Raw genomic sequence first — 26,432 nt, 5'->3', positions numbered from 1 at the left:
ATTTGTGCATTGATATCATCTCTAGTGTTCAATGTCAAGTGCAAGGAACTCTGAAATCATTGAGAATTATTTTTTTCAGGTTCAGGAACTTCCTGTGTCGACTCCAACAAAAGATCAGGATATTCCTGAGGCAATACCATGTCCTATCTGCAATAGGGAGTTTCCGATGTCGGAGATAGAGGTAATTTGTTATCATTCTCAGTTTGTTCATTTCTATAGAGTTACAGTCTTTATGCCTCTCTTTGGAAACCAATGAACCCATGAAGTTGTGATATGAACCAGCAGAGGGAGGGGAAGACCCATCAAAACTGGGAAATCCACCCTACCTCAGGCTGCTCCTTCCTTCTCTATCCCTTTACTCCAAACCTACCCCACTCTTTCCCAACATGTCCTTACTTTCGCTCCCAACTTGATACTTAAGGAGATGCATGCATGATAGAGGCACCTGAGGATGCGACTATGTTATGTATCCTGGGTTATGCTTTTTCAAATACGTTAGTGAACCTAAAAAAGTTTATTCTTTCATTTTACATGATGGAAAGGTTTCACACAGTTAAGCCTGAAGTCATTACATAGTTACAATTACCTTGATGTGTTTGGCATCAAATTGAACAGATCAAACGTCTTGCTATATTTGATTACTATCGCAGCTGAAGGGTTTAAGACTGTTGCTCAACCCTTTTAGTGCTATCCTTCTTCCCGGGGTACAGTCGAAAAATGTGGAGGGTATTTTAATAAAATGCAGCAACTAGGAAAAATAAACATTATATAGAATAGAATAGTTTATTTGCCCAAAAGATACAAATACCAAAGTGAGTACATAGGGCACGTCATGAAAAAAATATATATACACAAATACAATCAATGTGTAGATGCCAGATATTCATTCACTGAGTAAAAACATTTATCTTGAAGATAAGAGCTAACTTTTTGTTTGGACACCGAAAATCTTTCTTCCTTTTTAATATTTAGTGGCAGACCATTATATAACCTTACACACATTGCATGGGGCCCTTTCGAAGTTGCACTTAGATTTGACATTGAAACAAGCACATCATCACAACTCCTTGTCTTATATGAATGATAAAATTTATTAGTTTTAAAATCAGTAAGGTGTTTCCTAGTATACAGCACGGCATTATAAATATACACAGAATGAAAAGTTTGAATTCCCAGTCTGTTATTATATTTAGCCCATTATTATATACCCAAATATAGTTCATTTTTTAGATATCTTTAAGGGTTTTTTTTTTAAATTAATGAGATTAAAATGGACAATAATCACGACATTTTTATACGTTTACTGATGTATAAGTTTTTTTAATTTCAATGTCCTCAAATTTCACAACAATAACATAAAAGCCGATATATCGGCACGCCGCACTTTTCAGCCGAGCGGTAAAAGCCGATACATCGGCGTGCCGCACTAAAAGGGTTAAAATATCTATGGACCCATGTAGGTTTAATTTTTCTGGTCTCTTTGTTTTACCTTCACAGGCTCATGCTTCGGAATGTGGCCAGGAGGAGGAAGACCCAATGCCGAGAGCGCTGAGGGACGGCGGCAGGCATGAGCGCGGGGGCGACGAGGCTGGAGGTGAGGAAATGAGCGATGCCAGTGGGGAGGAAGGGGACGGGGGGAAATGGGTGAGGAGGGGGAGGAAGGGCAAGGGGAGGAGGGGAGGGCGCAGGGGTAGGGGAAGGGGGCATCACTAGTCCCAAGCGTTTGGTTTGCACATTTTGGCATCTCATGAGCACTTAACTTGCCTTTCAACGTGAGATCCCCCATCATTCTCAGTCCGCTAGCTCTCTCCTTGATGTTGAATATATATTCTGATCCTTGTTTAAGAAGGATAATCATATTTTATAATGTTTTAGGAAGGTAACTTTTTAAAGTTGACTTTTCACCTGTAACATGTGTGTTATTATTACTTGCTTGCAAGCTGAGATGTATTCATATGTATACATTCCATATTTTGCTCCTCTCTTGCAACACCCTGTGCCTTCCTTGATGTGCCATGTATGTTTATGTTTGTTAAGTGATAGTAGTTTCTGTTTGGATGCAATTTTTTATTGAATGTTTATAGTAAATTGTACCTAGTATTTGCTTAAAATATATTTATTGCATTACATAATTTCCTTATTTTTATTTTTAATGAGTTCTTGTTTAAATTTAGCTATCAAGCATTGAATCCTTTCCACCCAAAGGTGATTTTTGTTATGTAGTTGTATAACCTGTTTTTGCTGTCCACACTATCCTCCCCTGACCCAGTTTGGTTCTTTTGATTTAAGTACAGTAAATGTTTGGTTATCTTTGGACAGATTGTGGGTTTAGCTGATTACTCGGGCATGATTTTTCTTCCTACATCAAAGCCTTGTTCTGGGTTTCCCCAAATTGGGAATGGTTAACTTTAGTACAATTTACTTTCATCAAATTTGCATTTTCACATTTTTCTTTTATGAGTAGTTTCCATTTATTTTATTGGTTTGATAGAAAGTTTGTAATTCCCAAATTATGTACTTGATCACTCCTGGCTTAAATTAAATGTACATTCCTTAAACCAGTTTCTGAAACTATCTAAATGCTTTCTTTAAACCTTTCAATTTTGTAAACAATAGTAGGGTCAGTAAAGGCTTCAATGCAATCATAATGAATGGAAACATGTGACTGGAGTACAAAAAATAATCTATAAAAAGATGAATGGATCACAAATGAAATGAATGTTGGGTAAATTTCAGTGATAGTAAATGATAAATGAGAGTGAACATATCACACACAAATGAACCAGCGAGCGAGCTAAGCGAGCACTTGCTTGAGCATCAAGTGTTTTAAGTACCCTTATTACGTTATTCATTTATCTACTTCAAGAACAATACCTCGCATTACAATACCTGTAGGCTCTCTCATTATGATGACGGTCATGGGACCTAAAACTAAATCGTTTTCATGGTTTATTTTGAACTGCTTCATGTGAAGGTTTATTTTCAGAAACATCTAGAATACATAACATTTTGTATATAATAGTTGTCAAAGTTTCACATGATTTTAATATTATAGTGCTATTAATTTGATTAAAATTATAAATTTAGAATAATTTAAGACTCATTCGTATGATTGGTGATTAGATATCAGACAAGATTACGTCATTAAGAGCAAACCAACCAATGTGCAATGGGAAAATCATGCACTGCATCACTCTTGTGCAGATTTTCACTATCAGGAAATGTCTCCAAAGGACATTTGCTCCATTGCTGAGACAGTAGTAATGCTCGCTTAGTTTAGTGGCTCACCATTGAAAATATTCCGCTGGCTGAGAAGTAGTCAACACCTAAGTGACGATGACAAGTGCACTCAGACTAAGGAAGAAGCAGGTACCAAGGATACCGGTGCTCTGACTATTTTTGGCTTACATATATGTAGGTGATTGAATATAGCTAACACTTTGCTGTATTGCATTTTATTGTGAGCATCAGTGGTTACTGGTGTATTTCTAAGAAAAACACATTTATAAAAGCCATTAGGCAATTATAGCTGGCATAGAATTCATCAAGTAAGTTAAGCAAATGGGAAAAAGTAGCGTATAACATAGAAAAATCCCTCCTGTTTGCTTTATAATTCTTGTTACATTAATGTATTTTCAAAAGTTGCACTGCAATTTGCTTCTGGCCACTTTCGTACGAGCATCTTCATCATCTTCACCATATGACTTGCTTTCTGCCCATATGTTGAGACTGAATACCTTATGGGTTTGAATTGCTCCAAAGGTCCTCACTCGTTCCAAGAGGAGTGGAAAAGGTACATTCTCTAAATTCATGCTCTCACTTGGATGTGTTGGATGCATGGCCTCCTGTTGTGTCTTCAGAGGGTATCTATTCAGTGTGCTGTCACAGACTTGGAATGTCTTGAAGGATATTTCCCTGACCTTTGTCAAACCTCCGCTGAGCTTAAGGATTGGGTTTACCCTACCCTTTTGCCTGAAGTAGAGCAATATTTACGATGCAGTTCCCTGGATATACCCTCCTCCATTCCACAGTCAACCTCCGTGTAGGAACCCTTGATGGGGCAGGTAGTGCTTCTCCCAGGGGCAAGAGAGCTTATTCTTCCAGTTGTGAATGACATCAGAAGAAAAATTTTTGCTGTACAACATGCTGCTTTTGATGTAGCATCCATAAAACTAGTGAGAGGAGATGTTTTCCCTTTGATGAATTAACAATTGTTCATGGTTGACTGGTCAGATCAGAATCAATAAAAGTCATTAATTTGAATGGATTACTAATCTAATGTAACTCAAAATTTCCAATTTTAGTAAATCAAAGTGTTTCACTTGATAAGGTGGAACTGTCCCATTATCTCTTATCAAACTAATTTTTATGAATTTTGCATTTTGTTTTTTTTTGCATTAGGAAATAAATAGGCATATTCCCCTTCCATCGCACAAAAAGTTTAAAAAATTGCCTTGTCTTTTCTTAATTAAGGAAAAGATCCAGTTTTTTGTTTATTCTCTTGCCACTTATCACTTAGAGCAAATAAGCATATATGTATTGTAAATACAGTGAAATTTTAAAAACTGGTTGTCAGAAATTATAATACCAAGTATACCACGTATTGTCGTGTGCATCTCATCTAATGTGAGAAGTGTTATTCTTCCATTTTTTCTATTAAGTTTGAGGTAAATATTATTGAAAGAGAGAAATAATTTTAATCGAAAGAGCATTGGCTAAAAATTAGGACTAGTATATTATAGTAATATAGTCTATTGGTTTTTCTTGCCAAAAAAACAAGGTAATGCATTGAAAATTCCCTCTCATATATAATGTGTGCCGTAGTCCTAGTTTTCATTCTTAGTTAGTGTTTTCAACTCACAAGTCAATCTTTAAAGTCTTAAATCGAATTGTATGGATATGTGTATTTGTACCTGAAGTGGGATTCATAAATTAAGCTAACCAACAGAATAGAGCTGCATCAGTTGCATGAGAAAATACAGTGAGTGTCCTATTAATTATTGATGGGAATTTGAGGCTGTTAGCACTTTTTGTGTCGTTGATAAAGAGGTTTGTGAAGACTGGAGATCCAATCAAGCATCTAATAAAAATAAGCCTGGCTACAAACGTCTGCTATTGGATTCAATCCTTCAGTTTACATAATGTTTCTTCTGCACTGGAGTCAAGTGCTTTATCAACTGGGGTACTGCATCTGTTGTTAAACAGTGTGAGTTTTACACAATATTATGCACCTTGCTACATTAAATTTGTGAAATTTACTTCAGTACATATTTATGTGACTGTAGCAAGAGCATATTTTGTGAGTGACTACAATTGCTGATATTTTTATGCCCTGTATGAGTTGAAGAGTTGGTTCAATGAATTTTTTACCGATGATAATTTGCATTATCTCGATAATTGCATTTGGACAGTGATTCGTATGAATGTATGGGTGAATTATTTTTCCCTCATGTACTGAGTGATAGATTGTATGACTTAAGCAACAAAAGGTAAATGTATCACTAGGTGAAGTTGTCCTAAAAAATAAGTCTCCAACCCTGTCATGTCTTGCGAAGCAGTTTCTGGGACTCCAATCACCACTATCAGTCCAATTTGAGTACTTTTCCTCTTATTTCATCCCCTTTGAGGCTACCGATCCCATTTATGTTAGATTGTGCTCAAGAAATCCTGTTATTGGCAGATAAGAAAAATTTGCTACAAAAAAATTATTTGCATTAGCTGGGATTCAAACCTAAATCTCCCAATTTCTGGTCACTGCCAAGTCATCCTAATAGCAAACCTGACAAAGCAATCAGGAGATCCTGGTTTGAATCCCAAATGAGCTATAGGTACAATTTTTTTTAACAGCACATTTTATCCTTAATGTAAATTAGCACCCATGCACGTGGTTGCATACAAAGTTACTTGTTATATATGTACAAATAAGAAACAGAACCAATAGAATTTGTACCTGGATGTTCCATTCTTTTTTTTCCCTCCGAGATGACCTCTTTCCCGTTTTCCCATTTCACACAGTCCTCGTCTAAAAAATCCCCAACATTTTCCAATGAGAAGTAACCCAAGGACACTGTCATTGCATCCATGCACCCCGTCCCACTAATCTTTCCCTTACGCAATCACTTGTATCATGTACGAACTCACTTCACCAAATTCCCTTCCTCTGCATTTTAAAGCCTTGATTGGCCTCTTTTCATGGTCAACCTTTGCATGAACGCATTGGTAGATTTTATGTTACTACCCACTGAGAGAGCTTAGATGAGACTGAAAAATGTTGGATATCATCAGATTATGGTTTCCATTATTTTATTAATGCTATTTTTCATTATGAATTCAATGGTCATACATATGTACTCCCCTGTATGGATGGAGTGAGCTTAGTGCGATCTGAATGTTGCAGCAATATTGTTATCAAAGGTGGGCAAAATACATTTCAGTTTTATTTTAGGCACAAAATAAATAATTGTTATTTGAAAACACTTTCTTCAAATACAAAATACAATCCACCTTGAGTCTATGGAGATCAAACTTTTCAATGCTACATATTAAAATGCATGGTTACTGAACTCCTTTCCTAGTAAATTTATGCAGTAACTAAGAAATAACACATGCATTTACTGAACATGATTGAGGTTTTGATGTTGCATTGCAAAATCAGATTTATACATTTTTTGAAATTACCATTTCTGAGAGCAGTAAAAAGTTTAGAGAAAAAAGGACTAGATATATGATGATTTGGTGGCCGAGAGCCGTTTTTAGAGGCGTGGGCAATGGTTCAGTTTTTGCTCATTTCATGTTTACTCATATTATGCATCAAGTGCATTAAAAATTGGGTTATGTTCCCACCATCCATTCGTGTGGAACACGATAAATGGATGGGGATGTTGAACATTGGAAGGATAATTGGTTTCGATCAAAATTGCCATTCGACACTCCCAAAGATTCTGTGTTGCCTCTTGCATGGCCATGATTAAGAGCCATGAGTGCATGCAAAATTTTAAATACCTCTTGTAGTGTTGTATTTCATACTGATGACATGTTCCTGGGGAAAAAATAAATGAGTTCATGTTGGGTAAAGGATGTGAATTTTTTTTCTTGGAAATGTGAAAAGAAATCAAATGTGTAACTTTCCATCAATTCAGTGTTATCAAATGCCTAGCAAATGGCTGCACTGCTGGGTCTAAAAATATCAGTGACCTCTTCAAAAAAACTCAATGCATGGAGTATAAATTTTTCTAATTTATACTTATGTTAAAAATATAAAATAATTTAAAAACTTGTATTTTTGACACAAATTGCATAAGTGTTAAAAATACATAATTCAAATACATTTATTTTCAATACAGCTCACCGCTGGCTGTTGTTTCAATATTGCTGGAAATAGTAATAATACCTTTATTGAAAGGTATGAAGGAAAAGAAGTGATGAATATATTTCAAGATACTGTGAAACTAAAAGAAAAATTGAGGGTAAATAAACAATGCCAGGAAGAGAGATAAATGGAAATAAACCAGCTTTGTATATGAAAATTGTTGAAAATATAAGAATACCACTTGTAAGGAAATCAAACTGTTGTGGATGGTATTCTCTGGAAATGTGTTCCTGAAAATAATTTCACAGTTTCATGGATGAAGAAGAAATTCACTAGCTTTTTTTATTTGAATGTAGTAACAAGAGAAGGACAAGGGAAGGTTTCATTCATAATATCTATGGCATAAGTCTTTTAGCAACATTATTGGTTGGAAAATTTTAAAATTTGCTTGTGCATGACATCATTCGATCAGCCTTTTATTTTACATTTTCAGTGAGCTGTGAGCAGTCTGATGTGGAGATGAGGGAATGCGATGAGGAAGAAGATGATGAAGAAGAGGATGATGACAGTCAATTTGAAGCTGGCTGTAGTTCAAATGGACGCGTTCCAAGGCCAGCAGTTTTGTCGACATATGTGCCCATCAGTCAGCAAAAAGATTCTTTCATTGATTATGATGACCTTGGCTTTGGAATAAACAGTGGTGACATGCAGGCCAAACTAGGAAGGATAAGACAATCTCTCCTCAAACGTATCAGAAAGAAAACTGGGCGGAGAAAAAAGAGAAGGCCAAAGTGGAGAGGTAAAAAATTTGGATGAAGTGCTATTTTGAAGGACCTTGAAGAAACTGTATATAAGAACACTCAGTGAGATTTTAAATTGATTTTTGTGATCTGCCCTTAATATACCCTGTGTATATATAAGTAACAAACATCTTTGGAACATTGGAGTGATGAACTTTAGTAATTAATTTTTGTGAGGGTTTATTTATCTGTATTTCAGTTTTGGAATTTGGTACTGATGAGCAAATGGCTAAATAGTTTATGCCATGGTTTTGGGATTTTAAATGAGGGTGTTTATTTGCAGGTTTTAAAATGTCGATAATTTGATGTCTGGTTTGTAGTGAACCCGTCAAAGATCAGACTAATTTATGTACATAATACACCTGGAAAACTTCGGATTTTACTTCAAGTTTCAAAATGTCCTACCTCATTAAATTTTCACTCTTTCTCCGAGGGTGCACAATTGAATAAAAAAATTTTTTGAATAAAACAAAAAGGATATTGGAGGGGATGGGTGTGGGTACCATACACTGGGAAATCTGCTGCGTCCTAAAATTGTATTTTTATGGTCGTAGGCTGGCTTTATCATTTCCAATTGGCCTTTTCATCAAGCGGGTGAAAGATTGTGGGTGTTGAGGAGTTCAGTATGGTAGTTAGAGGAGGCAATCGACAGCCTAGGTCATTTGCACAATGAAGGAAGAAAGAGTGGAGAGAAGCCCAGTTTCGACATTAGCCTTCTCTTAAGGAAAGAGGCTAAGGGGATCACGGCTTAATTTCCTTGCACTTGAACTGCCCACCACAAAGCACTCAAGCAGGGATCAAGCATTCTGTGAAAAATCTCTGAACTGCCAGAACTTGTACCCAATGGGTGAGAAGCCACCATGCCCCGACCCCCAGAGGAGTTCCATCCGCTTGCAATTGTGTTCCAATCACTGCTTTGGCAATCCAACTGAGCCTCATGGAAGATCCACTGAAAGGAGTGGGTGGAGTACAGTGGCGGAAAAAATTATCGCAAAGCTCATTGGTGTCTGAAAGTGGCCACTTCAGGAACTACTAGTCTTCCAAAATTTTGCCCTCATGATGCTCTCATACAACTGGAAAGTTCAAAACTATATGCCCCTTATACCGGGGAAATAATCATACCCGTCGAATTACGACAACGCGAAAAAGATCCAGCTGCAAATTCTTCTCCCTATTCTCTGAAATATGCTTCGCCCACGACTCGTGTAGAATGGAATTTACTCTCATCAGGACATCAGTGGACACAGCCGACATATTGGGCATTGAGACTGCCTTAGGACGTTATCGTTCCAGTGGTGTAGTAGGTAAAGTATCATGCAATGCATGAGTGGTTCCACATCTGTTTCTTGATTATTTTATTTCCCCAGGTATTTTAATAAAGATAATCCTTGCCATGAAATTTTTATGCAGGAATAAGAGGTTTTGGAGTAGCACTATCTGATCTTAAAACTTTGCAACACCTATCACAAGGTCCATAGGATGTTGCATGGCCATTGAATTCCTGTTGCATGGCATAAATTCAAAATCAGGTTTTAAAGAAATAATGGAGTACACAAACGTCAATTTACAGCTCTTATTTCAACAGAAATAAATTGTTTTCTAACCAAATTAATCAATTGCTTCGGATAACTACGTGAAAGAAATTGTTTAAGCTTAAAATGGACATAAAATTTTCCGTAACCTAAATAAATTCGGCTTTCCATTTCTTTTCCATTGCAGTTTATTACCTACGTTGTTCCAATGCAATCCTCAGAAAACTATTATTGGGCATAAAATATTGAGCAAAGCACTGCAGTACTGAACTGAAAACGTACAACCTATTTCTAGGAGGTTTAAAGGTGGCTCAACTATATATGCGTTCATTCTGCTTTGAGGAACTCTAGGAGTTATCCCTTGAAATGAGGGAGGAGGAGTGGGCTGTAACACATCGCACATGCAGCTAATGTTAGGGGCCTTGAAGTGGGGCAGGACGATGTGGAAAAGTAAGTCAAAATTCACTCCACAATTAACTGCCCAAATGGTTATGCAATTCTGTAGTTGAGTTTCAACAAATAAGGGCAAAAGAATTCAATAGCCATGCAACATCCTATGGACCTTGTGATAGATGTTGTGAAGTTTTAAGATCAGAAAAATGTTTACAGTGCCTGTGCAGCATCAAGTCATCCGTCACAGGGACTTCATCCATGGAACGACTGATTCGTTGCATGAAACTTTACCCCCTACACCACCGGAACAATAACGTCCTAAGGCAGTCTCAATGCCAAATATGTCGGCTGGGTCCACTGATGTCCTGACGAGAGTAAATTCCATTCCAGGTGAGTCATGGATGAAGCATATTTCGGAGAATATGGAGAAGAATTTGTAGGTGGATGTTATTTGCATTGTCATAATGCGATGAATATGATTATTTCCCTGACATAAGGGGCATATAGTTTTAAAATTCCTGGTTGTATGAGAGCATTAAATTTTGGAAGACAAGGAGTTCCTGAAATGCCCACTTTCAGATGCCAATGAGCTTTGCGTTAATTTTTTTGGCCACTGTACAATGGCCTAGGCCCTGAATAGTGAGTCACCCCCAGGGGCAGATTTAAGGGGGATCACAGGGGCCATGATCCCCCAAATTGTTAATTTTTATTACATATTTACAAAGTTTTTGTATCTTTAAATGTCTAACATTGTTCAATGAACTTCTGTTTTTGAGATTAAAAATGATTTTTTTGCTCCAAAATGTATTAAAAATGGGTACTCTAAAAAAATTTACATAGGATACTGTCTCCAGGGGGGTTATCCATACTCCGCAGACCCAAGTCATGACCTCCTGCCCCCTCCCCCCCAAATTTGGTGCTGAGACCACCCCTGGTCATCCCAGAGTGTCTAAGGGATGAGGTTTGGTGGAGATGGTGGGTTGGGTTGCCTGGGAATGGAAAGAGAAGGACAGGAGTGTGAGGGAATTAGGTATCTTCTAACTAACGAGGGAAGCCTTTTTCTGAGAGTACTCGAGTTATTTCAAGTGCTTTCAGAACCGACAGCATAAGGATACCTTTACGACACGGGACATTCTGATGCAGCTACATCATCCCAACCCAAGACCTACCACCTCCATCTAGGGGCAAAAACCCTCCTTTACACTCCTACCTATATATCTTATGTATCCGCACCCGATGATGACATAATTTGTTCAAACACTTGTTGTCAGAGAGCAGGCTGAAGTGTAATTCACATAATTTTTTTCCTTTGCCATTATGGAAACTTTTCACATTATTAACACAGACACTATTTGGTTTTTATGTAGTTTTATGGTTTTTGCTGCACGGAAATGGCTAAGGAAAAATATAATTACAACCCATTTCTACTAATGCAATGACGTTTGAAACACTTGAGTACTGTTAACCAGGTTCTTGATGTTGGTGTATTTATTTGGGTTCATACGATATATTTTGTTAAACATATTGGCCGTCTCCTCTGATATTTTTATTTGGCATAAATGTTCATATGTACTCATAACCTGAATGTTTATTGTTTTAGGTACAAATGATATGAATGTTTGCCCTTAATTGATGCAATATCCTTCAGTTTTTTAAGGGAGAGAAGGACTATTTTTAAATGTTGTGGCATGTACATTCGTTAGTCTACCAAATTTTTCCTTGGGATGAAATTCCCAGGGTAACAATAAATATTTTATCTTTCTTTAGTTTATAGGAATTGATTATTATCCCAATCAAGAGCTTATAAGGAACATAGAGATCCAAGTCGTCTGTTTCTCGATTATTTTATTTCCTCGGGTATTTTAATAAAGATAATCCTTGCCATGAAATTTTTATGCAGGACTAAGAGGTTTTGGAGTAGCTCTCTCTGAAGATGGTCTCTTGAGTTTTTCCTCCCTTCTTCAAGTTTCTGAGGCATCTACTTCTCTGGTTTTGAACCTAAACCTATAGCTTAAAAGCCACTATCTCAGAGGAAATTTACTCTCCATCTTGACTTTACGCTTATGTATCACACATTTTAATAAATTTATAGAAATTATAATATTTGTCTACTTCGGTAGGCTTTCAATATTTATCAAACCTTTTCTCATGTCATGGAACTTCTTGTGATCTAGTAGAATTACTTCCATGGCTGATCCTTCAGAAACAATTGATAAAAAGGCATGAACTCCCTACAATTTTGGGTCTTAAAATATTTTAAAAATAAAAAGATACATAATTTATTCTATATGTTAGTGACTTAAAATTTTTGAAGTCACGACGACATCAAAAGAAGCACAAACATACCTCATCAAGTTACCTCTCAGAAATCGTTGAAACCTTCCGGTTACCCCTAAGGGTACCGGTTATGGTTACCCCTAAGGGTAGGCTCAACGATTTTTATGGGTTGTGTTAATTCTACATAATGCTTCTACAACTGTTATACCCCAGAACTTTTTTAGTTATTTCATATTAAGCAGAACATCAACAGAAGACATAGTATGAATTTGCTTTGTTTTTAGCGTCTGCCAGAGCATGAGCAGACTGCTGTCCATGCCCAGGGGTGGTCTGGGGTGACTGGGGGCCCTCAGCTGGGACTCATCATGGGTCATCCTCCTCATTCTGGGCTCCCCTGGAAAACTTTAAGAAATTGCATGCCCGGAAATGGATTTTGACGTAATCCTGGTTCTTAAAAAATAGATAAAAAGTTATGAAAAAATGCTATTCCACTGCTTATAAACTGTAATAATGAATTATGCCTCTTTTAACTATTTAGTGAATTTGTTCCATGTAAGTGCACTGTAATCTAAAAAATCTCTTTTCGAATAGCACTTTCAAATAAGTGTCAGGTTCTCCTTAATCTTCTAACACCCTGATTTTATTATTTTTTACATGATATTTTCTCACTTGGTATGTTGTAAATAAACTTCTACGTAATAAAAAGGTAGGACTTTATAATTACAAAAAAACTTTGGTTCTAGGAATCTTAATCTTTTTTTGTAACACCTTTCATATAGATACACTTCACAATAGACGCAAGCGTTGAGGGGGCCCCCTAATCTCCGGGCCCTTGGCGATTGCTGACCAGCCGACCACTGTCCATGCCCCCACTTTGCAACACGGTGCTGCATGTAGATTTCCAATGGTTTCCCACCCATGCACTCTAAGCAGAAATGTTGTGGGTTAATGGTCACTGGTATCACAAAAATGGATGAAAATTTGCTCTGAAGAACCAAAAAAAATGAAAAAATCTATTGGGAATGACTCTAAATCATGCATTTCCAACTTTCAACACCCCTTCCCATGAAAGTTCGTAGCACAAGAGTTTAGGGTTATCGAGAGGTCTTGATTTTTTTAGGCATATTTTGAGTCAGTTCCACATTTATATATAACATCAACTGAAGGAAAGTCTTAGGCATTTGAATACAAAGAAAGAAAAGTTATTGGAATAATCTGAAAAAAATTCTTTAATCTTCAGTTCAAATTTTGTACCTGTCCTTCCTTTTCTTTTTTAAATAAATCATATTTTAAAAAAATTGGAACAGATGCTGAACAATTGTTTCCATAAATTTACAATAAAGTTCACTACCATAAAAATATATCATGATCAACAGTTACATAAGTCTGGATTAAAACAGGTACATCATCATGAGATCTTGAGTTAGTTGTACATTTGGCCACAAACTAACTTCGTTACACTTTTTATGAGTGTTTTTAAAGAATATAGTGATTATGTGAAGACCAACTCTCGAGGAATGCCATTCTGCTAAAAATACAATACACATTCTTTAATCATAACATGTTTCATTAATTCTGTATTAAAGTACTTATTTTCTTGGAATTGTTTGAAAAATATAAATCCTAGAACAACTCCCAACTAGAGTGACCAGATAAAATTTCTAAAGCAGAACATATCAATGAAATAAAATGGGAAATTTACTCAAACCACCGGACAACACATTGATTTTCTTTTCATTAGCCTAAAAAAGGACGAATTCAAACATTGCTATTAATTTTATTTTTCATTGATATTCATATTTGTGTGAAAAAAATGCCTTCAGAACATTCGGAGATTTCAAATGCATGATGACATCTCAAGTTCTCGTGCTAGAGTGGTTAAATACAATGATTTTGTATACCCAAGAGCAGTAGGTGACGATTGATTAATGCCAGAAATTTGCAAACTCCGTAGCTATTAACTCAAGCAGTGCCAAAACTCGTGCCTCATCAAACAACAAAATCCCTTAAAATTGCATATTTTTTCTGGCAGAAACAAAATGATGCAGTTCCTCTTGTATATGCAATATCTTGTTGGCTATTTTTAAGTCTATCTATCATAAGAACATAAAGCTTTAGAATGGGAGAAAGGTGGATAGTTTGGCATAATTGATAAAAGACTAGATGCTCACTTACAAACTGAAAAATGACATTTCCTGAAAAATCAAAATCTCTGGTCACCCTACTCCAAAAATTTCATACTTGTTTTCATGAATTTATTTATAAATGAGCAAACTCAACCCAGTTGCAACTACAGAGGTGTTGGATGAGAGTTTCATAAACTCACCATCAAATTCCTGAACCAGACCTTGAAGTCATACTAAAGAAGGCCCATAAGCCTTGCAGTGCTCTCGAAATCCCCACGATCCACATAGCAACCAGTCATCTTCCTCCTGCCAGTGTACTCATTCCGTGCGTGTAGAACCCTCCAATTGTCAACCATCATCACAGTACCAGGAGACAACTTGAAAGACCACTGTGCTTCTGGAGCAGTCAGTTCTTTAGTGAGTTTCTTCAAGGCAGAGTAGAACTTGGGAATACGGTCTGCGGGTAGAGTTCTCAATGGTGCTCGGTCATAGAGATTGAATCTGCCAATGGAAAAGGCAATTCAATTAAAAACTGGTCATAATTGCCACTTGGTATCAAAAACACGAGATGGAATTCTCAGCTTTTCAGTAACATTAACACGTTGCGTACGGATGGCGAGAATTCTCGTAATTTTTTTCCCGAACGTCCCGGACGGATGACGGAGATTCCCGTCATTTAGGCGCATCAACCTAAACAATTTTAAAGTGTATCGCAAGCAAATACCTATTGCAGGCTTTAAAATTGTTTAGGCTGATGCGCCTAAATGACGAGAACCTTCGTCATCCGTCCGGAACGTTCGGGAAAAAAATGACGAGAATTCTTGCCATCCGTACGCAACGTGTTAATAATTTAAGCAATTAGATTTTCTTTTTCCTCTTATCTTGACCTCATTTAATTGATGATTACATAAATAATTCTTGGAGTGTAGGTCATATATATGCAATGCAAAAAAGTTGTTAGCCTACGTTTTGTTTTATTTAAAACCTCCATCAGGGGTTTTGCACATAGTGTATTTGTTAGTTTTGCACTTAGTTTTGCAAATATGCGCAACACTAAACCCTGATGAAGTTTTAAATAAATTGAAGTGTCGGCTAACAACTTTTTTGCATTACATATGTATGACATATACTCCAAGAATTATTTAATCATTAATAATTTAAACGCTAATAGAGAACAAGCATTAGCCATTACTTAGTTAAATCACTGAGCAAGATAAATATGTACTCAGATCTTATGAGTAATTCAGAATGTGAAACATCCAGAATGTGTTTTGTAGTGCCCTAAAGAAATTGTTTTCGTTCTATGCCATCTTAAAACTTGTGAGGTTGGCTTTTGAAATGTTTAGTTTCTACCTGTTAGCAGTAAACCATTCATTTAACTGATACATTGTCCCAATAGCAGGCTCAAGGGGGGGAACCAGCCAGGAATTACGGCGGGAGGGGGGGGGGGGTTTAGGTGCAACTAATACCGGGGTGTGTGGGGGTATGGAATATCCACCAGGATAAGCGGTAGGTGCGAGATTAAAAAATTGCGGAATTTTAAGATAAATTGTTCAAAATAGTGAGTTTAACGGCTTTCTGGGGGATATTTTATTAATCCTTACACTATTCTATTTGTAATATCAATCCAATTAAGTAAAATGGATTAAACTTAAATATTTCTCTGAGCTCTGGGGGTGGTTTTAACCCCCAAAATCCCCCCCTTGCTGCACCACTGGCAGGCTCGGCTAAGTTAACAAGCCGAGCTAATATTATTTCTGGATTGGTAGAAGTGAGCAAATTTGACCATGCATTACCACATACCTCAACTGAATGAACTGTCCAGTAGCCTTAGAATAGTGGAGAATTGGGCCACACTGACAGTAATGTTTACGATTGCCATCATCTATGTACTCCCCCTCAATCTCCTCCTCTGTGAGACATTTATGTGCCTCTGGGTCTTTCCTCCTCAATTCCTCTGCAGCTCGTAATCCATCCACCAGAATATTCTCTCCACCAACACCTTCATGATGAACGCAATGGAGAACTAGGAGCCTGATAATTTTAGAGAACAAAAAATACTTCGTTGGTGATTTATTGACTAAGCATTATAAGAATATGAATAATTACAGTAAATTTTCATTCAGCAGATAAGTATTTTCATTATAAAATTAAAAACAGGCTTTTCTCTACATTGTGACTCATTTTTAACTGCAAGCAAAACTTTAATGAAAACACTCAAACACTTTAATTTTGGCCTTATTCCCTATTTCTCACAACAAACAAACAAACAAAGTTTGAAACAGTTTATCAAACCTTGTACTTGAGTTATTGGCTCCATTTGTGAAAAATCATATAAACTTGGGTATGATTTAGCTAGGATTTTTTTGTCCAATATAAAAAATTTTTGTTAATCAATAAATAAAACAATTATGGCAGAAATAAAACTAAAACCCATACACAGATTAATATTAAATTGGTTATTTTATGGAAAGGAATTTGAGTCATTCCATCACAAAACAAGAAATTCCCATCACATCACTCCTACATCCCTGCAAACCCTTGTTAGGACATTAATCTTGGTTTCTCATACCAAATTTACTCATAACACAGAAATGTATCTAGTAACATTTTTTCGTCTTGTAGTTAAGTTATTAGCTCAGCCTTTGAAAAATCATAATACCTTGGACATAAAAACTGACATTTTTTGCTCTGCTGTAAGAAAACATTATTAGTCCATGAAGCTCAAAAAGTGCAAAACCTGGCAATTTTTTCAAACTGAATCGATTTGCATAAAAATTTGGGAACAGACCAATCTTACCCTCTCCTTCAAAATATATATTATGCGGATGGGCGTTTTTTATTTTTTAGGGGTGAAAACTACCCCTAAATGCGGAAAGTTAAAAAACTACCTACATATGATAGTTTTATATTGGTAAAATATACTTTGAATTAGTTGAATAATGATTGTTTTATGCTCTGGAACATAATTTCAGAATATTTCAACCCTTAAAAATCAACCCTTATTGGGGGTTAATGTAAAAAATTATTTACCCTAAAAAATTAATTTTCGTCAGTGTTTTAATTTAAGAATGATGTTGATTAAGATATGTACTAATTTTATTTTGCAGCATGTCAATCCTTAAAAACCACTGCATGAAATATTGCAATGCTTGACACTACTTTAATAGGTATAATTAGAAAAAAACTAAAATTACACACAAAAGTTAATTTACACAAATTTGTGTAAATTAATTAATTTAAAATACACTAAAGATTTATATGCATAGACAAAAATAAAACTTGTACAAGCACAGATAAAAATAATTTTTTTATCATCTTCATTTTCATCACTCAAATTTCATTCTAAAGAATTATTTTGTTTCTAAAAAAAAGGTTTTAACACAAATTTAAACTAATGTTTTAAATTTTTCGTGAAAATTCCTGGTTTTCCCACTATTTTTTATCGGATCTCTAAAATTAAGCATTTGACAAACAAAAGCTAGCCATTAACAAGCCATATCTTCATTTGTACTGGTCGCCAAGGAAACATAAATATGTACGAATTTTCTTAGTTGTTTTATAAGCTACAATTTTATAATTTATAGTTTTTTTATAAATGCATATCTTTTAAGTTATTTGTGAAAAACCGATAAAAATGTTGATTTTTTCAATGGAAAACTGTAACTTTCAATGGTGAATAACTCAGAAAATATTAATATTTTAAAAAAATGCAAGGAACATTTTTTGCTTAGAATAAGTTTTTCCATCAATTACTATGGCCAAAATCTAATAAAAAATTTCCATCCTCAAGATACCACCTAAGGTAACCACCTAAGTGCCCGTTGGCATGATACAGATTTTGATCCTTGGTATATTCCCTGGCTACAGTCAAAATTTCAAGTACATCCATCCAGTTTGAAAAAAATGCAAACCAAAGTGCTTCATTTCCTGGAATGTATATTTACCAAGCAATAAAACAGTAATAGCAGAAACAAAATTCAAATCTTATCACACATGTGCCTTATCTGTCTTCAATGGAAGGGAATTAGAGCTCTACTATCTCTCAGCAATAAATTTTATGGGCATAATTTATTGGGCTATAATGAATCAAATTATTGAAACACATATGCTTTATTATCTTTAAAAAGCACAAGGATAAAAAATATTTATCTCTGATAAAATGAATTTAAGAAAATGGCATTAACGGAGGTGAAGCTGATGCAATCAAAGAGCTCAATAGTCCCTTACTCTATGACTTCAAGGGATTAAATATCCAAATCCGACAAATCATTAGACTTGAATCAATTTTCATATTGGATGAGGGTAGAAAATAATAAATGTACAGCGATAATGATAAGCTATATAATTACTATCTCAGCAGTTCACCATAATCATTTTCTTAAGCCTTGATTCAGACCTACTCTAGGTCATTCACTGAGACTTGAAAATGCGTGAAAGCTGCATAAAGCTCCCGGAGCTCCAGAATCACCTTGAGTCGGATTAGATCCTCAGTGATAGGTGGGTGTTAGAGGATTCCTTATGCAAATTATCAGCAGCCACACTCCAAAGCCTCCACAACACTTCAATGCAATGAACAGCATGGAAATTTAGTCTGCTGTTTTTTCTTGATTTCTCGAACAGGTTATATGGGTGATTAAGTTTATATACATCATAAATGCTTTACTATAATAAATTAGGGCATTTTAAAGTAACCAGCTTTCCCTTCCTCTTTGCCAATGGCAATGAAGAGCAGTGCACACAAACACTTGAATAGTTATTGGGGAGACTTCCGCGGTGATTAAATTGATGATTAGTTTCCGGGTTAATTCTGCATGGACTCATTTTTGGTGGACAACAGTTTTGGGCACGTCCCAGCTCCATCTTCGGGTCCGAAAAGCCTGACTAGCCTTATATGTATATATAAAGAATAGGGCGGTTTCCTATTATTTTTTATTGCCTAAATCTAAAGATTATTACTCCTGGAGTACATTCTTCACACTTTTAGATTTTTAAACGACTTTTTTCACGATTAAATGAAAAGAGAAAATTTTCAAGCACGCGAAAACAAGTATGAATGCTGGGAAAACTCCGTGTGACGTCGTTCTGGTTCCCGCTGCCGCAAGTGAGGTGACCTTGGGGCGAGGCTTTGAGTGCTGATACGACGCAGGATGCTAGCAGGTAGCAGAGTACCCTGCTAGCTGGTAGTGCTTGGCTTAAATAAGGATTATTAATACCTTATCAAACGAAGAAAACTTTCCCACCATAGGCAGTTTTAATAGGTGATTATTAAGACATGTTTCCCTGAGCTCTGTGCCTCATGCATGCATTGGTAATCTCAGACGATGTAACACTCCTATCTACTCGTATAGAAACTAGGTCCCTGTGACGTCACGTGGAGTAGCTTCGCATGGGCGCCAATCTGGCCTTTTTCAACTGAGGATAAAATTGACCATTGCCATTCATTTAAACTGGGATTTCTAAAACCAAATAATTTGTATATTATGAATACACTGATGATGGGTAACGAATCGCAATCAATGCCTTTCGTTTTCTTTGATGAAGGAAACTACCCTGTTGCAGCTCTGCAGATCATTTGGACCCAAAGACGGGAGCTGGAATGCGCCCGAAACTGTCGTCCACCAAAAATGAGTTGATGTGGAAGTAACCCGAAGACCAATCATCAATTGAATAGTTATTTGACTAATAATTATAACCCAGTGGAAAATCTCTTTGTAGTAAATACGTTAGTTAATAGTTCATTTGCTTTATAGCCGATCATCTTACCCTGCTGCCTCTTTGAAATAAGTGTTGTCTGTATGAGCACCAATGTATGCATTTGTGTACGATGTGTCTGCATGATTCATTGCGTCTCCAAATTCAAACATTCCCCCAAAGTGGGTGTGCTTGATCAATGCTAGCTGCTCCACTACCTCTTGTGTGCCCTTTAGGCTTGGATGAACCTATATTCCAAAGTAAATCACATATTAAGCTATAAAATACTTATCATACAACTGAAAAATGTTGCACCTGCTCCATAAATTTGCATCTATCTACTACTCCCCAAGCCACCTCAATAGTTGAGAGGCAGGGGGTGTTGAAGCATGCTTTTTTTTAAATAAGGTTTGCATTGGTCTGATTACAATATCAATGAAATTTAAAAACTGTCGTATTCCACGAATTTAAATAGCCTGACCATACACTGAGCCTGAGATGATAGAGATAATTGGTCTGATTTGACTACTGAATTTCATCTAGAATTTGTTAAAGTCTTTCATTATTTAGGGGAAAAAGGAATGCCTAAAAATTTATACTTGGCAAAATATATCCCTTATTTTATCATTACTGTGAGTAAAATCTCTGTAAGTCTTCAAATAAACTAAATGTTCATTCCGTTTCAAAGTGCAGTATGGAGGGAGAGTACTACATGACTGCTAGAGGTAATTTTACTGCAGTTTTTTAAATGTTTGAGCTAATTAAATTTATAACAATAAATAACATTAATAACTACTGAAAATTGAAATTTGCAGATGAAGGACGAAGGCTGGTACTTACATCAGTCACAAAAGCAACTCCGTATTTGACCAGAGAACGAACCACTTCGACCAGACCAGGTGAATTCCCATCAGATTCATTTTGTTTTCCAGGGCTCATATAACTGGCTAGAGGTACCTTAGCTATCCTTCCCACTGATTCTGGACTAGAATCCCACAAAATTGGGGTGCCTGGACCTTCTCTTGCCTCCTTAGCGTATCCCGTAAGACTAGACTTCCACAGCCAATCAAGGTGGTATTCAGAGTAATGGTCATCAGGCCCTGAAGCACATTTCAGAATTAAGCACTCGGACTAAACTCCATTTTTTCAATACTTTACCTGATAGCAGAAGGATAATTACATATAACAGGGGTTCCAATGAAATTACCGTATTTGTCTGAATATAGTACCCCCTTTTTTTCCAAATATGCCAATGGTAAAAGTAAAGAGGGGACTATATTCAGACGCATTTTTATAATTTTTTCCCGAAACTGAAGCCACGAAACTAGGGGGGGGGGGGGACTTTATTCAGAGGGAGACTATATTCAGAGAAATACGGTACTTCCAACCTCCACAAACATTTAAATCTGGAAGGCTGAAATTAATATGACTAATTAGTCTGATAATCTGAACAGATTTACAGTCAGAATCAATCAGAGGTCATTCACATGACCGAATACAGTAGGAAAAAAGATATCAATGATTAAGAAACACCAGATCCTTCAATGTCATCTCAAAGGTTGCAATTTATTCAAGAATTGACAGCAGAAGAACATGTTCCAAGTACATACAAACTAAAAATGGTGACAATATGTGCTTAAGAAATTAGGAAGATTCAATTAATGATGAGTTAAATTGCTTTGTAAGAGTAAAATCTTAGATTTGCCTGACGTATCAAATGCACAAAGGATTCTTGGATTTTCCACGGGGTAATTAGCTCCATCTCTGCCGACGTTTCGAATGACTTCATCCTTCCGGAATCTTCTGATTCAGAAAGTCGTTCTTCAAAACATCAGGAGACATGGTGCCAATTACCTGGGGAAAACCTGATAATCCATTCTGCTTTGTGAGTGATTGTATAATCTACACTTCAATAGGGTGGTTTACTATTATTTTTTATTGCCTAAATCAAAAGATTATTACTCCTGGGGTACGTATTTCACGCTTTTAGATGTTTAAATGACAATATCTATTTTTCGCGATTAAATGAAAAGTGAAAATTTTCAAGTGCGCGAAAACGCGACGGCTAAGTATGAATGCCGGGAAATCTCCGTGTGACTTCGTTCTGGTTCCCACTGCTGCAAATGAGGTGACCTTGGGGCGAGGCTTTGAGCACTGATAGGACGCAGGATGCTAGCAGGTTGCCGAGTACCCTGCTAGCTGGTAGCGCTTGGCTTAAATAAGGATTATTAATACTTTATCAAATGAAGAAAACTTTCCGACCTTAGCCAGTTTTAATAGGTGATTATTAAGACATGTTCCCTGAGTTCTGTGCCTCATGCATGCATTGGTAATCTCAAACGATGTAAAACTCCTATCTACTCGTGTAGCATCTAAGGTCCCTTTGACGTCACGTGGAGTAGCTTCGCATGGGTGCCAATCTGGCCTTTTTCGAATGAGGATAAAATTGACCATTGACATTCGTCTAAACTGGAATTTATAACTTGTATATTCTGAATACACTAATGGTGGGTAAGGAATCGCAATCAATGCCTTTCGTTTTCTTTGATGAAGGAAACTACCCTATTAAAATTTTTATAACAACTAAGAGGTCCTGAAAGAATTTTTGGGGCCTTATTTCCCCCGCTGACCAATTATTTTCCCAAATAAAGGCAGCATTTCTTTGCTTGTTTCTTTACTTGGACTAAAATGTATATACATAATTGCAGCTCTGCGACCCTTGATGGATGATAAATAGTTTAACATAGGTATGAGCAAAGTTAATTAGGTATTGCTCTTTTCAATCTGATTTGTTTGTATACATTTACCCTCTGTGAAGGATCAAGGAAAATTAAGTTTGTGGCTTTGTGACAATGGTAAGCAGTGAGCTAAACTGGAGAGAAGAGATAGGAATAGGCACAGTGAAGTTAATACATGATGCTGAAAAGTTTAGGATTAGATTTAAAGAATTTCGACACTGACTCAGTATCACTACAGCTGCCAACCCTCAACCTTAGGAGGTGGCAAAAAGGAAACTTCTAGTGATATGTATGAAAGTTCCACAGAGAAAAAATCATTCGCCTTGACCGGGATTCGAACCCGGATCCCCCGATTTCTGGTCGAGTGCTTTAGCCAGTTAAGCTACCGAGGCGTCATTCTTCCCTGTGGATATTTTCGGACACTACCGGACAAGATGTTGCTGGACTGCTGAGCATATGATGCCACAAGCAGTCCAAATCGTGCGCACAGCGCCACAGCCGGAGAGCAGGCCCGGACGTAGAACACGAAGAGGTGTTCGCTCTAGACTAATTTAAGTTATCACCGCGGATAGTCCCGGTATACTTTAAATTATTCTAGTGATATGTATGTCTACCTTCTGAGTTCCCTTACATGCTGTGATGGACTCGTAACTTTACTGAACTTACAATTTCAATAGCAATTGGTTTGGGAACCATGAATGAGTGTTTTTCACATAGTAATAGCACTGAATAATTCTTTCATCACAAATGCTAATGGGATAAAGATATACTATAGGGAACAATAAATACTGTTTTGAAGTAATCTACGTGCCTTCCTAGACGTATAAAAATATTCATACCAGCTCCCAATGCAAATCAGATCTGAAATCAGTTAGGCCAGATCTGGAGCAGATATATGTAGATTGTGGTGGAGCTCTTAATTTTGAGCGCCACCATGAAGGAGGTCGTTGCCCTGGGACCCTGAGGTCCTTGCCGATGCCACCACATGGTACGGAGAGGCTAGCGCCAGGAAGGCACCGCGAGAGAGAAACGCTCACAGAAAGGCAACGGAGAAGGATTTCCGTACACGAGAGATGATAGTACACATCTGTATCGTTTGCCATCGGAATGAACGTGGTCGAAATTATTTCCGTCTACATTATTGAGGTGAGGTTAATTATGGAACTATCCCAAACTTTGAGTAAAGTTCCTGATTTGGAACTTAAGGGCATAAGAAAAAGCTGGTATTTTTTCCACTGTTTCCATTTGTTCCATATCAGTATCCAACTGGTTGCAAACCAATTCCAAGGAAACAATGTTCCTTAGGCCCGTATCATAAAAGTCCCCTCAAAGTTGAAGTTGAGGATGGCCTCGTTTGAAGCCGGCCTAGATCGACGAGGAGATCCCTCGACCACATCATATTATAAAAGTCTCCTCCAGCTCAGCTCATAGGAGGAGGGGTTTGAGCCAGCGGAAATGATGCATTGTTGATGATGATGTTTCGGGTTTCAGAGTTGACAGTCTTCCAGCATTGTTCCATGTTAATTTTTTCGAATTGTATTTGTGCAGACATGCACAGTAGCGATATACCGAATGCGATACACCCGCCAATATCAACAATAGAAACAGAAATGGCAATAAACTAACCTCAAAGTTTGAGTCGAGGCTGGCCTCAAAATTCGACGTTTTTGAGGTTGAGGTCGGTTTTATGATATCGCATCTCCTCCTCGTGATGACAATGAGGTGGAGGCCGGCTTCGAGGGGACTTTTATGATATGGGCCAGATTTATGAATTTTTATGATAATGTTCTAATTCAGATCAGAACTTTATTTCTGATAGGGTACTAAAAATGGTTTGAACTGACCCCTTGACTCAAGAAGAGTGCATCCACTAAAAATAAAAGTTGAATATGGGCGGGTAGCATCAATGGAGATATTAGAGTATGTACTTACATTTAATCCTAAGCATATTATTCTCCAGTGAACATGTTGCTGGGTAAATGTCATCTGGGATGGACAACAAGTCCAAGTTACGCTGATGGGTGTCATGATTGTAGCATTTTGGGCACCTAAAGTAGTTCAAGGAACAAAAAAAATCACATTCAATTTAACTCTCAATAACTCACAGGATATGCATTCAATAGATGCAAAATACTAACCTGCAGTGATCTCGTAACCAAACGAATGGTAATTGAATTGACTGGTCCCAAGTGGGATCCTTCACTTCCACTTGAGGCCCATTGAATTTCAATGTATCTGGAAGATAGAATTTTTTTTCATGACAAACCTGAAATCTATAAAAAAACAAGAGCTCAATATGAGTCTTTTTACTTACATTTCTCAGAGTTTAAGTTTACTTTGGCGTAAGTAGTTGAAGAATGTCTCAAGCATAGTTTTGAATGACTGACTTTCTTTACTCCGTTAAGGAGAACTGAAAACCTTGGTGAGAGCCTTAAAGCCTGACTAATTAACAAATTCAATGAACCCATTTTGTTCACTTCCTTACTGCATTGGAATTCACTGTAAAATTAAAAAGAATCTACAATACTGACCATAATGTACTTGAGATGTAAGTTTTATAAAAATAATAATATTTTGTAAAAATCATTGATCATATAGCTTATTTTTCAGTAAAATGCCTAGAAAATGTAACCAAATTATCAGATTCTCGTCCACTTAAAGAGGACTCGCAAAGTCAATCCTCATTACAGGAGGGGATGATAAATATTTAGCATTCAAATAGTGATTGTGAATGTGGCAATAAATTGACCTAATGTTCGTCGACTGCAACCGTCAACAAGTTTCAATGCGGAAATATATGATAATTAATCTTACCTATTAAAGAAAAAATAAGGGGATAACAGGTTTATTCAGACTTCTCTTATGCCTATGAGAATTCGTAGCTCCCGGTCTGCGGGCTTGCGTGCTCGAACTGTTCCCGTGTCACCCCACGGCGTGAACTCAGTTCTTGAATGTAAAAATAGAACCGAACGTCTGACTAAACACGAGACGCAGCACTTGCGAATGGCGAGACGACCCAAGGACATGTCAGGGCAGATTATTTCTCCCGGCTAGTCTCAACTTTCAAGGACGATTACACAGACCACGTACACGATGCAAAGTCACGTTAGCATTCGCACATCTGAACCACATCTGAACTGACTGCGAAAGGGGAGAATTCAATTCACATTCTGTGACCGAATATAACTGAAACAAATTTTGGCTCCACAGTATTCGTATTGAAGCTAGCATCCCTTATTTAATATACATCTGTAGTACTTGAAATGATGCACAGATTTACGATTCTTCACTATTTACAGAGTTAACACAATTACTTGCCATACGTCCTTGGCGGTCGCCCTCAAGGAGTTATGGTTCCTGCCACCAGGGTGATGTCTCTCGGCGACTGGGAATATTGATTGAATGTTTTCATTGATATAGTAAATGGTTTCTATGGTTACCACGGTTACCACCAGCCAGAGAAACCCGAGAAACCAATGGCGAGAATGAAATTATTACCTAGGTTACGATAACGAGGGAAAAGCCATGGAACCGCACTTTCCGCAACGCCGCGCAACTTTGAA

General features: G+C 36.9%; 2 protein-coding genes and 1 non-coding gene across 8 annotated transcripts in view; 1 reads left to right on the top strand and 2 right to left on the bottom strand.

The window, feature by feature from the left end:
- LOC124164323 overlaps positions 1 to 11,805 on the top strand; it is a 25,420-nt gene extending 13,615 nt beyond the window's left edge. The window contains exons 5-7 of the mRNA XM_046541588.1: positions 80 to 181; positions 1,498 to 1,594; positions 7,803 to 11,805. Of these exons, the coding sequence (XP_046397544.1) occupies positions 80 to 181; positions 1,498 to 1,594; positions 7,803 to 8,125 (522 nt within the window). The 3' untranslated portion in view covers positions 8,126 to 11,805. The remainder of the gene's footprint in view (positions 1 to 79; positions 182 to 1,497; positions 1,595 to 7,802) is intronic.
- LOC124164324 (trimethyllysine dioxygenase, mitochondrial) lies at positions 11,424 to 26,432 on the bottom strand. 6 transcript variants are annotated; one of them, XM_046541596.1, is made up of 9 exons: positions 25,684 to 26,168; positions 25,184 to 25,368; positions 25,008 to 25,104; positions 24,802 to 24,917; positions 20,972 to 21,231; positions 20,204 to 20,379; positions 16,241 to 16,471; positions 14,638 to 14,938; positions 11,424 to 12,713 (listed from the first exon to the last, which is right to left on the bottom strand). In XM_046541596.1, exons 2-8 carry the CDS (start codon positions 25,335 to 25,337, stop codon positions 14,671 to 14,673), a joined length of 1,302 nt encoding a protein of 433 aa, XP_046397552.1. In that variant the 5' UTR covers positions 25,338 to 25,368; positions 25,684 to 26,168; the 3' UTR covers positions 11,424 to 12,713; positions 14,638 to 14,670. The 6 variants fall into 6 exon arrangements, with proteins under 6 accessions (XP_046397552.1, XP_046397551.1, XP_046397549.1 ...); XM_046541595.1 differs by lacking the exon at positions 11,424 to 12,713 and adding an exon at positions 13,067 to 13,297; XM_046541593.1 differs by lacking the exons at positions 11,424 to 12,713; positions 25,684 to 26,168 and adding exons at positions 26,184 to 26,254; positions 26,368 to 26,432 and having other exon boundaries at positions 13,523 to 14,938.
- On the bottom strand, positions 23,189 to 23,261 carry Trnas-aga. The gene has a single exon. It is a non-coding gene; the product is annotated as a tRNA-Ser (tRNA).

Source organism: Ischnura elegans, chromosome 8, assembly GCF_921293095.1.
Source record: "Ischnura elegans chromosome 8, ioIscEleg1.1, whole genome shotgun sequence".
Classification (NCBI taxonomy): domain Eukaryota; kingdom Metazoa; phylum Arthropoda; class Insecta; order Odonata; family Coenagrionidae; genus Ischnura; species Ischnura elegans.
This window is presented reverse-complemented; position numbering and strand designations above follow the sequence as displayed.

Coding starts and splice junctions, on each gene's coding strand:
- LOC124164324 (XM_046541593.1), bottom strand. CDS start 25,337: ATGGGTTCATTGAATTTGTTAATTAGTCAGGCTTTAAGGCTCTCACCA. Junction 25,105..25,183: donor AAACTTAAACTCTGAGAAAT/GTAAGTAAAAAG, acceptor TCTATCTTCCAG/ATACATTGAAATTCAATGGG. Junction 21,232..24,801: donor TAATATGCTTAGGATTAAAT/GTAAGTACATAC, acceptor AATGTGCTTCAG/GGCCTGATGACCATTACTCT.